General features: G+C 34.3%; 1 protein-coding gene and 1 long non-coding RNA gene across 6 annotated transcripts in view; one reads left to right on the top strand and one right to left on the bottom strand.

The window, feature by feature from the left end:
* The window catches only part of KCNH7 (potassium voltage-gated channel subfamily H member 7), a 465,762-nt gene that overhangs the window by 293,764 nt on the left and 156,760 nt on the right, over positions 1-15,238 (top strand). For all 5 annotated transcript variants that reach the window (XM_021923671.2, XM_009182334.4, XM_021923672.2 and 2 more), the window contains exon 3: positions 9,482-9,634. In XM_021923671.2, coding sequence (XP_021779363.1) covers positions 9,482-9,634 — 153 coding nt within the window. The remainder of the gene's footprint in view (positions 1-9,481; positions 9,635-15,238) is intronic.
* Positions 1-15,238, bottom strand: part of LOC103876278 — a 38,403-nt gene that overhangs the window by 20,126 nt on the left and 3,039 nt on the right. The gene's annotated exons all lie outside the window — the stretch shown is intronic.

The following is a 15,238-nucleotide window of genomic DNA, read 5'->3' as shown; positions in this document are numbered from 1 at the left end:
AGCTCTCCTTCAGCCCGAGATGCCTCTCCTCCTAATTTCTACCTATCACAATCATATCAGACCCAGCTTTAAACTATGATACTGATATGGTTAGGCTTTGAATTGTAATCCCCAGTGAGAGACCTGGTGGGAAGAGATTGGATTATGTGGATGGTTTCCCCCATGCTCCCCATGCTGGTCTCATGAGAGTAAGTGAATTCTCACAAGATCTGATGGTTTTATCAATGGTAGTTTTCCTGCACTGACACATGCGCTTTCTCAACTGCTGCCACGTAAGACATGCCTGCTTCCCCTTCCACCAAGATTGTAAGTTTCCCGAGGCCTCCCCAGCCATGCAGAACTGCGAGTCAATGAAACCTCCTTTGTTTATAAATTGCCCGGTCTCAGATATTATCTTTATAGCAGGGTGAGAATGGACTAACACAGCTTCCCTCACAAAACCTTTTATATCCCTGAGAGGCATTACTTGTGCTCTCTTCAGACACTCCATCACACCCCCATGAGTGGCCTCTTTTTTTAAAAAAAAAAAAAGATCCCTGTTTTTAGTCATGTTTGTAACTCCTACAATTTCTGGTACAGTAACTTGTACACAGTAGGTACCTAACCCATTCTTGTTAAATTTTATTAATCTACAATGTATTTTACTCATTCTAAGCTATGAAATTGGCTCACATTATTTGTAACTCCCTGCTCCAAAGCTATAAACATAGAGCACAGTGTATGGTTCCTTTCGACAGTCATACGGACATCCTGAGCACACCAGAAATGTTGCCATGCACAGCCTCAGTTAGAAATGACATCTACACAATGAGTGGCTGTCCCCAGGATTCTCACTGTGGCTTGAGCTTCACAATCATGTGCACTTACTATGGCAGTATGCAGATTTGCTCATATTCTGAGTAAGCTTAGTCAGTTCAGTGTTGTGTTAAAGCAATTTGACCGAACAAATGGCAGTTTAGTGGGGTGGACCTGCTCTAAATGCATTTGAGGTTTGATAACATAAATATGTCTGGTGAAAAAAAAAATTGGACCAAATGACTAAATATTTGCTTGGGCATGAAAAAACAAAAATAATTAAAAATTGTCACAAATGTACCCAAACTTCCTGATTATAAATGTAGACTTGGTTTGCCTGGAGATTGAGTGCAGCACTGTAAATCAGCTTCAGCTTATTTTAACACTTGTATTTCCCAATACACTAATTCAATCCACAAAATTCCAAAATTAAATAGTAACCAGAGCTGAGAAGTGGGTAAGCACCATAAGGCATCTTAAGAGACTGCCTCTGATTTATGCATCAAAAATGTGTGAGAGTTCTTCCTGATTTAAATCACCAAATAATTTATCCACTGTTTATCAAATATAAAACAGAGCTGAACTTTCTTTTCTCAACAATCAAATTCATAAGTATGAAAAGACCCTAACACCCGAGCATAAATGTTAAGAGAGAATGTGTCAATGAGATGGGCGATAGTCAACAATTTATTAGAAATTCACATATATCCATATTTTGAAAGGGAAGGGGAACAACTCCTGAGGAAATACAGTCAAGAATATTTCCTTGGTTACGTCAGAGTTATCTTATAAAATTTCTGGTGCAGAATATTAATAGAGTATTGAATTAGGTTTTTTATGTTATAAAACCTGATCTCTGTCAAGCAGTATGAATTGGTCCTGAGATGTGAAAAACTCTATCATATTTTATTTAGCAATAATCTTTTAACTTAGAACAAGCTTATGAGGAAATCATTGCTTCAAGATATATAATCAAATATGACAATACTATTTTAACTAGATTCCTGAGATCTCAGACCAGAGCCAATATCAAGCAAATATATCCAATAGGTGACAGTGGCCTTTGCCATTCCCTTTCCTCTCGTGGCCCAGCACTTTGTTCCCTGTAGTTACTCCCTCTCCTTGGGTGACCTGGGTGACCTATGATATTTACTTTCCTCCCTCTCAGAAGGGTGTCTTTGAAATAGGGAAGGAGCAGGATGCAACTCAGTGTTTCCCAATGACATTCCAAGGAGCTAGATGTTATCACAGACTTCTCTAAAATAGGGCTTCAGAGTCAAATAAACTTAGAAAACGCTGCATTGGACAAAGTATATTTACTTGTTTTTGCAGAATTTCTCAAAACCTCTATTACACTAATGTGAGCTGAGCATCTCCTAGAGAAGGACATTTCCTAAATTGGGTTAATTACAGCAAGCCGTTTCTAGTAACATCTGTTAACAGCTCACTCTTTGGGTAACACTGATGCAAGGTAAAGAGTGAACACAGGATAGGTCTGAGTTCAAACCTTGCTTCTGCTACTTAGTTGAGAAAATTCTCTGAGATAAGGTTTTCTCCTGAGAAACATGTGGCACATGGAAGACATTCAGAAAAGAGTAGCCATGATTTAATTACGTGGTTGTTAATAATTGTAGTAATAATAATATGTAGAGATCCAGGAAGCAAAGTATTCTTAAATACTTTAATTCCTTTATTCTTAAAAAGCCCTAAGCCGATGAAAGGGAGGGTAGAAGGAAAGCGATCATGAGCCAATGTATGACTGAATAGATTAAAATGAAATGTCGGGCTGGAGACAGGCTGGGCAAATAGATGGTGTCTTGCTACCTCCCAGTTGGCAGGAGAGGGGAATTATGCCTAAGTTAGGAGTGCAGTGGGGCGAAAATGGACACGATTGCGAGAAAGAAGTGGGAAGAGTTCTAATTATCAAGTCATTGCTTATAAAACATAAAAATCTCTTAGAATACACCTTATTTAAAAGTCATGGAATTCAGAGTCTTGGCTTAATGAAGGAATTGGAACCCAAACATTCTGTCCCAAAACAGAAAGGGCACACAGTGTCCCAAGACCAAGGGACAACATGCATGGGTCACTTTACCATTGCATAATGGGGATGATAATGGTACTATTGCCATTTTTGTGAGGATATAAATAATATTAAAGCATGTATAGCCCTCATAACAGTGGCTGGCACACAATAAATGTTAGCTGTTGGCATTACCTTTTTTTCTTAAAATGTGCTTTCAAATGCTAATCCTGGTACCTAGGCCAGTCCAGAAATAAAGATTGTTTCACACATTTCTACTGCATACCAAATTCCATGGACTATGGAGCTTGCTGAAAGAAGCTAAGTTCTGTCATAAATGTTACTTGGTGTACACTGTACTTTTTAAAGGCAGTGTGACAATCCACAGGGATAAAAGAAATACAATAAATAAACCAAAGGCCTCATCACTGCAAAGGTGAAAAGGAGGCATATTTTAGATATTACAAGATAAAAGGGCCTTCCCCCTACTATGTCCTCACTGCCATTCAAAAATCTACTTGATATACCTTATCATCTGGACAAGAGAATTAATCTGATGAGTTCATCTCAAGCACCTAAAGGGCTGAATGACTCAACTGCATCATTGAATATTTGCAGGAAGTTTACTCACTCTTTCAAATTGAGAAATTGATTTTTCTCATTCAAGTTGATAATACTAACAGTCACTTATTGCTAACATCTTCTATGCCAGGCTCCTTGCTAACTACTTTACATGTATTATCTGATTTCACCTTCCCCACAGTGTTAAATAGGACACTCTCTCTCCTCCCTTCCTTATTTTATAGATGAGGAATCTGAGTCTTGGAAGGACTAAGTAATTTGTCCAAAATCATTCACTAAATAATAGTAGAGCCACGTCTGTCCAATTCTAGGGGCTACACAGAGCTGCACATCCAAGAAATTTACTGCTCAATATCACTACCTTCCCCTTCTCTGAATGTTTAAAATTACTTTAATTAAGAAGTAATTGAAAATAAATTATTCACACTGTTGGCATCTCAGTCATTGTCAATATTGCCACACAGCAGAACATGAATATGACAACCAGGTTTGTGTTAATTAGATTAGTTCTTCATTTTTAAACGACAGGTAAATATATATAATCTCTCTTGGAAATTCTGAAAGGATCATCCTAGTCCCATATTACTGCATCAACTACATCAACAATCTAACAATCTAAATACATTCACTATTGTAACTTAATCATGTTGGTGATTGTATTTGTGTGTGTGTGTGCGTGTGTGTGAGATTATGTTAAGGATGTTTCTTTAGACCTAATGTATTATCAGATACACTGCCAACCTTTTGCCAGCTCAGTTTTTTGTTTATAATGCTTCTATATAAATGATTTTATTTGTTCACATAACCTCCTCCTTTTTGTTTTCAGTAGGCTCCTTTAGTCTTAACCAGGTGACTGGTAAAATGAGAGAAATGGGCAAGTATTCTACTGAAGGTCACAAGCCTCCCACATGTAAGTGGGACCCAATCCATCAGGCTAAACAGACTACACATGGCCATTCAGACCGTCTATCCCATTTATTTTTGGTGATATGATTTTGCATAAGAGTTATAGAATAATCTTTCTAAATGTGCTTTTGTCAAATAAATAGACCCTATATCTTTTAAACTTTTTTCTCTTCTTTAAGACATCACTAATACACAGTCCATGTCTATGTGCTGTGGACACCAAAATACTTCTGAACACACTTTCATGCTTAAAACAATTTGCTATATTCCCAATGCCAAAAGACTGAATTTCAAGAACATAGAAGACCATCAAGGCATGACCTCCTATTACTCAAGCCCTCCTTTTGAAATACTTCTTCTCTTAGCATGCAATACACCACAGCCTTTTTTTCTTTTTCTTCAATTTTTATTTTAAGTTCAGGAGTACATGTGCAGAATGTGTAAGTTTGTTACATAGGTAAATGTGTGCCATGGTGGTTTGCTGCACAGATTATCCTATCCCCTAGGTATTAAACCCAGCATTCATTGGCTCTTCTGCCTGATGTTCCCTCTCCCTGATCCTCCACCTCTTACAGGCCTTAGTATGTGTTGTTCCCCCGCATGTATCTATGTGTTCTCATCATTCAGCTCCCATTTATATATGAGAACACAAAGTGTTTGGTTTCCTATTTCTGCATTTCTTTACTGAGGATAATGGCTTCCGACTCTATTCATGTACCTGAAAAAGACCTGATCTCATTTCTTTTTATGGCTGAATAATATTCCATGGTGTATCTGCACCACATTTTCTTGATCCAGTCTGTGATTGATGGGCATTTAGGCTGATTCCATGTCTTTGCTATTGAATGCACCACAATCTTGACTATCTTTCCACCTCACCGTCGGCTCCTACCCAATCTCTGCTGTTCTTTTTCTTCCCTTCTTTGATTCTACGATGCCTCCAGACCCAGGTCACATAGTTTTTCAACTATACTGATTCCCTACATGACCTTATCCAGTCCTTATATGTAATCCATTCTCTAATGATTCCCAAATTTGTATTCCTAGCTTGGTCCAATCTCTGAACTTAACTTCAGTCTCCTGGATCCAACTACCTTCTCAACATCTCCACTTGGATATCTAATAAACAATTGCAAAGTCAACATGCTAAAAACATATGGATTTACACAATCCCAAAAATCACCTTCTGCCACAGTCTTCCCCATTTTAATAAATGGTTCTGCTACTTCTTCAACTACCAAATTTGTTGTCACCTTGGACCCCTCTCATTATCTTATGTCCCATCCAATATATCAGCAAATCCTATAAGCTCTACCTCAAAACATCCCAAACAGACCCCTCATTACCACCTGCAACAACAACACCCTGGACCAAACCGCCATCATGGCTTGCCAAGGCTATTGCAGTATTTTCCCAATGGCCTCCCTGCTTCCATCCTAGCCTCCTCTGTAAGCTGTTCATCACACACACACGTGAAGGAAAGTTTTAAATCAAATCATGCTAACTCCTGGATAAAACTCTCCAATGCCTTCCTGTCTAACGTAATGAAAAGCTTCAGATCCATTCCTTGGCCTTCTCCCCAGTGACTTCTGGCTTCTCCCTTGACCTTGCCTACTCTCCCCACCTTGCCCTGTCCCACAACCACCACACACTGCCCTAGTAACATTGACTTCTACACTGTTCCTCAAAGACATAAGATGCCCTGTGAACACAAACCACACACAGTACAATAAAACACCTTTAAAGCAATTCAAAAGGAGGAGTCCCAGCATCTTATTGTAAAGTGCAACTAGGTGTATGCCACCAATATATAAAATAAAGTATACTTTTCATAATCATTCAGATTACCTTGAGTTTGTTTGCTCTATGGCTGCAGTAAAAAATCACACACTCTAAAAATTTTATTAAAATTAGCACTATTCCTCCTAAACAATCTTTTCCACTTTGGAAATGTTTTCACTCAGGAGAGAAAATGTGGATATGAACCGTAGTCTAACAATATTAGTATAATTGCATGTATAATTTTATAAATAATGGCCAATATTATTGTAAATAATCTGGTTCTTAACAAACACTATTAATTTCATTTGAATATATGATTCATTTAACAAGGTCTGAAATTTTTCTAATTTTGTTTAGAAGTCTTATTTCCACATTATTATTATTATTATTTGTTGTTGTTGTTGCTTGGCTAATGTTTGCTGGATTAGGTTTCCATTGCTCTTGTTCCCAATGTTACATTCAAGAGAAATATTTAGGAGCACAGAGTGATGACTTCTTAGGGCAATGTCACCTGACCAAAGTAGTATCTTGACAGAACTTAGTTGGAGTTTGTAGAATCATCCAAGCTAAATATTTTTGTTCTATAAAATGTATTCTATTCTTCTCTTCCTCTAAATTCCATGTATCTCCTTTCATTGTCTGCCTTCCAGGAGGCTATGCAAGATTGATGGAGATATTAAATCCCCCAACTAAAACAGAAAAGCATGTGAATGTGAGTTTTCAGTTGAGTTTAGAGGAAATATATTGCTTAATAGGAATGTACAGGAAACAATGATAGTGGGCAGTAAATCCCAGATTAATTACATTTATTTAATATGCTTTAGAGCCAATGCAGATAGCTGAACTTTTATACGAAGCACTATAATTTTATGATTTTTAGGACTAGTCAGTACATTTACAAACACTTGTATTGAAAAACATGATTTTGTCCCATATTACCAAAAGCAAAATTGCTCTATTACAAACCTATTAGATCCCTATCCCCACATATTTTATTTCCTGATTTCTCAAGCATTTTTTTATGTTTTTTATAGTCAACGGTACACCCCAAGTGTTGGAAATTTGAAACTGCTTAAATAACAAATGTGCGAATTCACAATGATATTCTAAATGATCCAGGAAATGTCATTTTAAATGGTAAAATCAATATGTATTTTGGTTCATTAGGAAAGTACATAATGACTATTTCTAGCATCTCCTCAGACTGTTTAACCAGTGTGTACTGTGATGCCTGGCCTGAAGCACTTCTATTTTTAGTTCTATTAGAACAGTCTTAAATTGCTTATTTTCTGTTTACTAAAGTCATCCCGTTTGTTACCATGGAAACTATGACAAGTGCCATAGCTAACTATTTTATTAAATGAATTGGAGACATAGCTGAAGAAGCTGAAGACTGAAGGTGCAGCTTGCCGTTCCTAAGGCATATTTTCCAACATCTGTAAAGCCATTGCCACATTTATAGAAAATATGAAATTAGTTATAAATAAAGTTATCCACATTTCAAATTTGGGAAGCTGTCCACATTTGTATTATAACTAGCACATCTGAATTATAAGGAGCACATAGGCATTCCTAACTTACAAAGAGTCCTTCTAAAAGTATATTTGTCGATCTATTCCTTGGAAATTAGAACATATTTACCCATAGAAACAATTTTACAAATAATTGTTAGATCTACAGGCTTACCCTCAAAATCCCTTCCCTCTGAAGTCCTCGATCTATAGCAATATCCATAATAGCTTTTGTTCTCAGCTCTAGCAGCAGGAGCCAAGATGCAGGATAAGAAGAAAGGAGTTTTCTTATGCTGACTTTATTAGAGCTTACATAGGTCACCATTGGGGAATACTCGCATCTACTGGCCTTTGCAGATGTTAGGGCTCCCAAAAACATCCTTCAGCTGTTTGCCCGGCCCCTATCGCCAGCCTCCAGGGGTCCTGGCACTTGCTCACATTTCTCTCTGATGTTTCATGCCAGACTAATCTTGCTCTCAACCTGCCCCCGCCTCTACATTGAACCATCATTCTCCACAAGATTCAAGGTGGCAGAGTTAGTTGTGAAAAACAACAGCAGTCAAAATGGATGCATTTCCTAAATCAGGGGGTTCCGATCTTTCGGTTTCCCTGGGCCACATTGGAAGAAGAAGAATTGTCTTGGGCCATACGTAAAATACACTAATGGTAACGATAGCTGATGAGCTAAAATAAATAAATAAAATAAACTCAACGTTTTAAGAAAGTTTACAACTTTGTGTCGGACCACATTCAAAGCCGTCCTGGGTCACATGTAGCCCGCAGGCCATGGGGTTGGACAAGCTTGTAAATGCTTAAGAACACTTTCTGAAGTTTTGGCATTTTAAAAACACTTTATTTGTAACTTAAATAGCTGGAACTGAAACAAATTTCAAGCCTGTGAAATTTCCATTACCTTGACTAAAGAGCATAGTCAGAGGGTAAAAGTGTGACGAAACTGCTTTGAGGAATTTTAGAAGTTAGCTGCAAGGAGTCAGTCAGCAGTCAGCTGATTTAAAAGAAGTCTGCTTTTCAAGTACATGCTCTGTATCTTGGACCTGTAGGTTTCTGTTGGAAGATGGATGGTGTTGGTTGATTGCAAACTGAGTCATACCTTTGTTTATTTCATTTCCAGATAATTCTAATGAAATGTATCTTACTAGCCCTGTAATTTTGCTTTTAGAAGAATATCATCTTGAAGAATATCATCTCATGAAGATGACTAACGCAATAATATAGACAAAATTTTGTTCTTATTTTCTAACAGAATAAAAAACAGACAAAACCATTGCAATTTAGACGTTGTGAATTTTGCACAGAAAAGAATTACTGTAATGTAAGATAGTATTAAGTATATCTTATATACTGTAATATAAGATAATATAAGAATTACTGTATATAAGATAGAGTCAATAATTTACTATTTTATGTCTAATAAATTAGAAAAGCACATAAGTTGCTAATTGTTAAAATCAAGATGACATGAGTTACTTTCATTTTTTATACAGCTATATTTTATAGAGATTCAGATTTAATCAAAATTTATAAGAAAATGATAAGAATTATTTCTAGAAAGTTAAAGAATATATCTTTTTAAAAATTAACTATTAGAGGGATGGGTGTGAAAGCAAATAGAATTTGATATTTCTGTTTTTCCACAATGTAGTAACTGAATTTATTTATAATGTTTTTCTGGAAAAACATATATATTTTAAATGAATATGGTATGCAATAAAATACGAAGTAAAAAAGATCAAATTATTTTTTAATATCAGGGATCATTTAAGATACAAATTTCCTTAGGAGTGTATTTCAATTTTAATGTTACTAGATAGTTCAAAACGAAGGCATATTTTTAACTAACATTCATTTTTAATCTCCTTAGGGTCCACTTTTATTTGTAACACTCACATAATTCCAGTGAAAAACCAAGAGGGCGTGGCTATGATGTTCATCATTAATTTTGAATATGTGACGGATGAAAATGCTGCCACCCCAGAGAGGGTAAACCCAATATTACCAATCAAAACTGTAAACCGTAAGTAAAAGGCAATGTGTACTCAATGCTGTTGATAATTCTGCTACTGTGGTCACTTTAACAGTCTTCATATCAGTTCGGTTCTCAAAATATCTTTATATTTGAAGTAAAATAATTTTACATGAGTAAGCCATTAGCTCATGTTACCTTTTGCCTTCCAGAATTTATTGGCTGCTCTGGAAGCCATTTAACTTGGATATAATATAATGTATTTAACCAGTCCCCTGACACCTGATGAACATTTAGGTTGTTTTCAGACTTTGTCTATTACAAATAATGCCAGAATAAATTCTGCTTATGTATTTTCATGTGTATATTATTGGACAAATGTATCTTCAGGGTCCTTTAAGTGGGGTTCCTGGGTCAAGGGTGATGCATATATAATCTTTTCAGGTACTGTCAAATTCTCCTCTACATGCTTTAAACCATTTTACACTACCAGCAGCCATGAATTAGCATTTTCCCCCAAAACTATGCCGACAAAGAGAGTCAGAATCAGTTTTCTCAACAATTGTCATCATCATAAGTGAGAACTAGCACCTCAATTCGCTTCAGTTTATATTTATTCTATGAGTAAGGTTCATATATTTAAGCACAAAGGACATTTCTTTATCAACTGTTCATTTCTTTTATACATTTTGGTTGTTTTTTTCTCTATCTTGTCAATTTGTAAAGTAAGCTGCAAATAGCTTACCTAGAAAATAGTGTGTCTTTTATCTTTTTCATAATTTTTATTTAAAGGGATTTTTGGTAATGTGTCTAAATTTATAACTCTTTCCTTTGTTGCATCTGAATTTTTGAGACATAATTAGAAAAGCTTTAACCACTCCAAGGTTCTAAATAAATCACTTCCTTTCCCCGGAACTTGTATGATTTCATTTTTTAGGATCTCTGATGCATTGTAAGCTTATTTTGGTGTATAGTGCAGGGTATACAGTTAATTTATCTTTTTCTCAATGGCTCATTCATTGTTCTAACATTATTTATTAAAAAGTCTATCTGTTCAACAGTAATTTAAGATGCCACCTTTATTATACACTAAACTTCCATATGTGCTTGAATCTACTCCTGGATTTTCTATTCTGTTCTGTTGGTTTATCTATCCCTCAGAATCATACAGTTTATATATACAATAAATAACTAATATAGCATAATTCCTTATTATTTGATATTAATTTTCAGAAGGTTGAGGTTATTTTTTGATTAATTTTCCACGTGAACTTTAGAAAAAAATTTTCTACAGCTAGAAGAAATATTTAATATTTTTATTGGATTCACATTAATTGTATAAGTTAACTTGAAGATAACTGATGTCTCTGTAATATTGTCATTCTATTCAAAAATATATAGTACGTATTTTTATTTTCTAAGTCTAATTTTTGTGTCTTTCAGGAATTTCTTAAAATTCTCCTCACTTGTTTACTTTGCTCTTTGGCATTTAACTTTTGTTGTTGCTGCTATTAAAAATGGGAATTTTTCCCCATTGTATTTTCTTATAAAAGTAACTTTTCTTTCTGAATACATTAAATTTACATCCAACTATCTTAGTTAATTCTTACTTTACAGTGACTTATACTTTGACTTTTATGAATTTTTCAAATATTCTATCACATAAAATATAAATTGTTTTATATTTCCTTTCCAATTCTTGTACATCCCATAGTTTTCTCTTGTTAAAATGTGCTGGCTATTACCTCCAAGGTATCATTAAAAAGAAATCAACAGTGAACACTACGCCTGGCTCTCGTTGTTGTGTGAATGCCTTTAATTCAAACATTCCTCATTAATTGAAATAATGACATGTGAGTTGAGTTGTGTGTGCTTTATAATTTTAAGAAAGTTTCCACTGACTTAAATTTTTTAAGAATGGGTGCTGAAATTTGTATAATGCCTTTTTTAGCCTCTGTGGAAATGAGTGTATTATTTTTTTCCTTATTTTTTAATACATTTTATAAATGAAGTTACTGATATAAACCATTCTTGCATCCCTGGAAGAAGTCACATTTGGACATGTTATATTTCATTTTGTAATACATTGTTGGGTTTTCTTAACTCAAATTAATTTTTCAGTTTGTGTCAATATCCAATAGGGAGAATGATCTATAATTTTTGCCTGCATATGTGCAATTTTCTAAGGTGTTGGTATCAATATTATAATTCCTTCAAAAAATAATTGCGAGTTTCTTCCCCTTTTTGTATGCTATTGAAGCATTTAAATAGTTTAAGGATTATCTAGACTTTAAAAGTTCGGTGTGACTCCCCTGTAAAGTCATTGAGGTACTTATTTGTGGTACTTGTTTGTGAAGTAGCTCCTTGACAAATTTATTTTTCTTCTTTAATAATGGTCTACTCAAATTATCAATCTTAACTAGGTTCAGTTTTGCTAGACATTATTTCCCTAGAAATTATTTCATGTAAATATGTAAATTTTGTTTTAATAGAATTATGCAAGGTAGTATTTTATGATTTTTTAAAATCCTCTGTTCCTATAGTTTTTTTTCTTGAAATTTCTCATTTATTTTATTATTGTTTTTTCCATTTAAAATTGATTAGTCAGTAGCTTTTTCCCCAAAGACTTAATTTTTTATTGGTTTTTTAATTCTATTAGTTTTTAAACTCACAAAATTTTGCTTTTATGTTTCTTAAATCAGTTTTTATCAGCTTACTTTGTTGCCTCTTTTTTATTACATTTATTTATTTTCACTCTTTCAGTTTTTGGCATATGATTTTAGGCTATATATTTTTATCTAAGCACTGTGTAAGCTATACCCCACAAATTTAGAAATGTAATATTATTTTTCCTAGAAAAAATGCAACTTTTGTTTTCCTAGGTTTTAACTTGAGTTGTTTAATATAGATAGTTTTTAGTTTTCCAGTCGGAAAAGTATTTTTAAAGTATTATTTTTTGTTAAAAACTTCTGGTTTCATTGTCTTACAGTCATAAAATCCTGTTTGTATTATTTCTCTTTTTGTAATTGTCTAAAATTTGCCCGTTGTTTATTATTTGATCAATTTTCATGATTATGTCATGTGAATATGAAAAGAAAGTGATATTGCAGAATATCAAGCTACAAAAGTTGATATCTACTTTATAAAACTCTGCCTTATTATTATGCTGTCTTCTATATCCTTACTTATTTCCTGTCCTCCAGATATGTCTTGGATTTAAGAAAGTGTATTAAAGTCTTCTACTGTTAGGATATTTATTGGTATTTGTCATTCTATCTCTTGCAATTTCTGTTTTATGAATATTGCTGCTCTTGTTTATTTCATAGATAGCCACATATCTTACGTTATTAGTATAAATTAGCATTTAGCATTACAAAGTATCTTATTTTTTGTTTACTAATGTTCCACCTAAATTCTACTGTATCTTAAATCATGACACTTGAGTCTTTTCTTTTTTCCATTTCCTTGCTGTATTTTAAAGTCATCTTTTAGTCATTTCCCTTTGTTTTGGTTGTGTCTTTTTTATACAGTGTGCGGTTTTTATGCAGTGTGAAGCTTTTCTTTATTGCTTATAAGAAAATAAAACTCATACTTTAAATGATTATAACTACAATAGGTATTTACATTTATTGACGCAATTGATATGTTTGTTTTCTTGGTACTAACATATTCTATGTTAAATATACTCTCTTGAAGTATTTCATTATGTTATCTTTTCTTTGCCCTTTTAAAAACTGGTTTTTGTTGTGGTTTTATTCTGGTTTTGGTGATTTTTTGGTATTTGGGAAAATTTATATTGTTTTCCAATAGTTATCTTTATAAGAAAATGTTATATATTCTCCTTAACTCTTTCCTCTTTTCCTCAGTCAGTATATTTTGGTTCCCTACTTTGAGCAAAAATAAAATTATGGCGGCAAAAACCTCAATTACTTTTGCACCAATGTAATAGCTTATAATCCTTTTCTTCTTCTTCCCACCATGCAGTTTTCATCAAAAATATTCTATTTCTTAAGGCTCATCTTTGTGCTCCTGAGTATCCTTAGTCTCCTGCCATTCAGTGTGTCAGTTTAAAACAACATCACTTGACTCTCATCTGTTACCAGGAAGGCCCTCAGTGAGCTTGTCTATTTTCTTCTCCTCTGCCTCCCATTTTGTTGGGATATGGTATTTCTAGCTTGTCAAGTAGGTAACGTGTATATACTTCTTACATTTCTTTTGGCCTCAAATTTCTAGTGAAATGTATTCATGACTGTCGTTTTGTCAGAGATTCCCCAAACACAGCTTCTTAGATGAAGTATATCCCCTTTGGGAAACGTGTGGGGGTAAAATATTTTCAGAGTTCTCTCGTGTTTAACATGTTTTTATATCACTTTGACATTTGAAGGAGAGCCTAGGTAGATATGACATAGTATTTGGTCCATATTCTATGCCTTCTGACTCTGGTAGATATTGTTTCATTCTTTTCTTACATGAACTGTTGCTGACAAGCAGTCTGATGCCAACCTGCTTGACTGTCCATTGTAAGCGACTCGGGCATCCGGGTCTTGTGCACTTTTTAAGCCCCTTCTATTGTCTCTCCAGGAACTGGTGCTCATGTTACAGACCTGATCTTGAGATTTCATACTCAGTGTGAGGCCCTCTTCTGCTGAAGGTGAACTCTGTTTAATAAGTGTTCCCTCACTTCAGGGAGACTTCTGTACTCCTCTTTTCTTCATTTAGTTTCACCTTGACTCTCTATTGCAGTGTGCTCTTCTGAGCCAATTTTGCTGGTATTAGCAAATCCCCCACCTACGTGTAAATAAAAGTCTATAAGTTGTCTTTCTCTAGTTACTCCATAGGCGTGGTTTATGAGTACTTTTATTTGACTCCTCCTTTATTAAATCTCAAAGGTTTATATCAGTTTTGATTTTCTTATACTTTCCATGAACAAATGCAATCATTAATGAATGATTCCTGGGAGTACACTTCTAATGTCAACCTCTATTTCTGTCATGAATACCAATAATGTAATTTGTTTAGATGGTGGATACCTAGTTTAGTTTCTTCACTGTCTTCTCAAATTCTTATATTTTCCCACAGAATAGTTGTATTTCATGGTCCATGAGGATTTGGTAATTTAAGTATCTGTCATTATCTATGGGAAGCTGGAAGCCTTATCACAAAACTTTAATATTTGAGAAAGGAAATTGTTACGCTGTGTATAAATTAAGATAGAAAAATATGCGTATAATGAAAAACATGGTCCCAAAAGCCTATTTTGTAAACCTAAGTATAATACCAAATCAAACATACCTCAGCTGATAATTTTTCATAATAGCAATTTTTTCCTTATGTATGTCTAAATGACAGTACAATATTCTTTTAAAGCAATATTGGCACAAATATATTAATGTAATGTGATTCTAGTATTCTAAATGTTTTACCCTGAACAGTATTACACTTGGAGAAAACTCTATCAGAATCGCTAATTCATCAGTCTTCCAGGTGACGTATTTAGAAAAAAATTGAGCTACCGTAAAATACTATTCTTACCCCCAAAGTCTTGATCCCAAAGTTGATGACTATTTTGATTTTCTTATACTTTCCACGAACAAATGCAATCATTAATGAATGATTCCTGGGAGTACACTTCTAATGTCAACCTCTATTTCTGTC

The sequence above is a fragment of the Papio anubis genome, chromosome 10 (genome assembly GCF_008728515.1).
Source record: "Papio anubis isolate 15944 chromosome 10, Panubis1.0, whole genome shotgun sequence".
Classification (NCBI taxonomy): Eukaryota; Metazoa; Chordata; class Mammalia; order Primates; family Cercopithecidae; genus Papio; species Papio anubis.
Note: the sequence above shows the minus strand (reverse complement) of the source record. Positions and strands in the feature narration are given on the sequence as shown.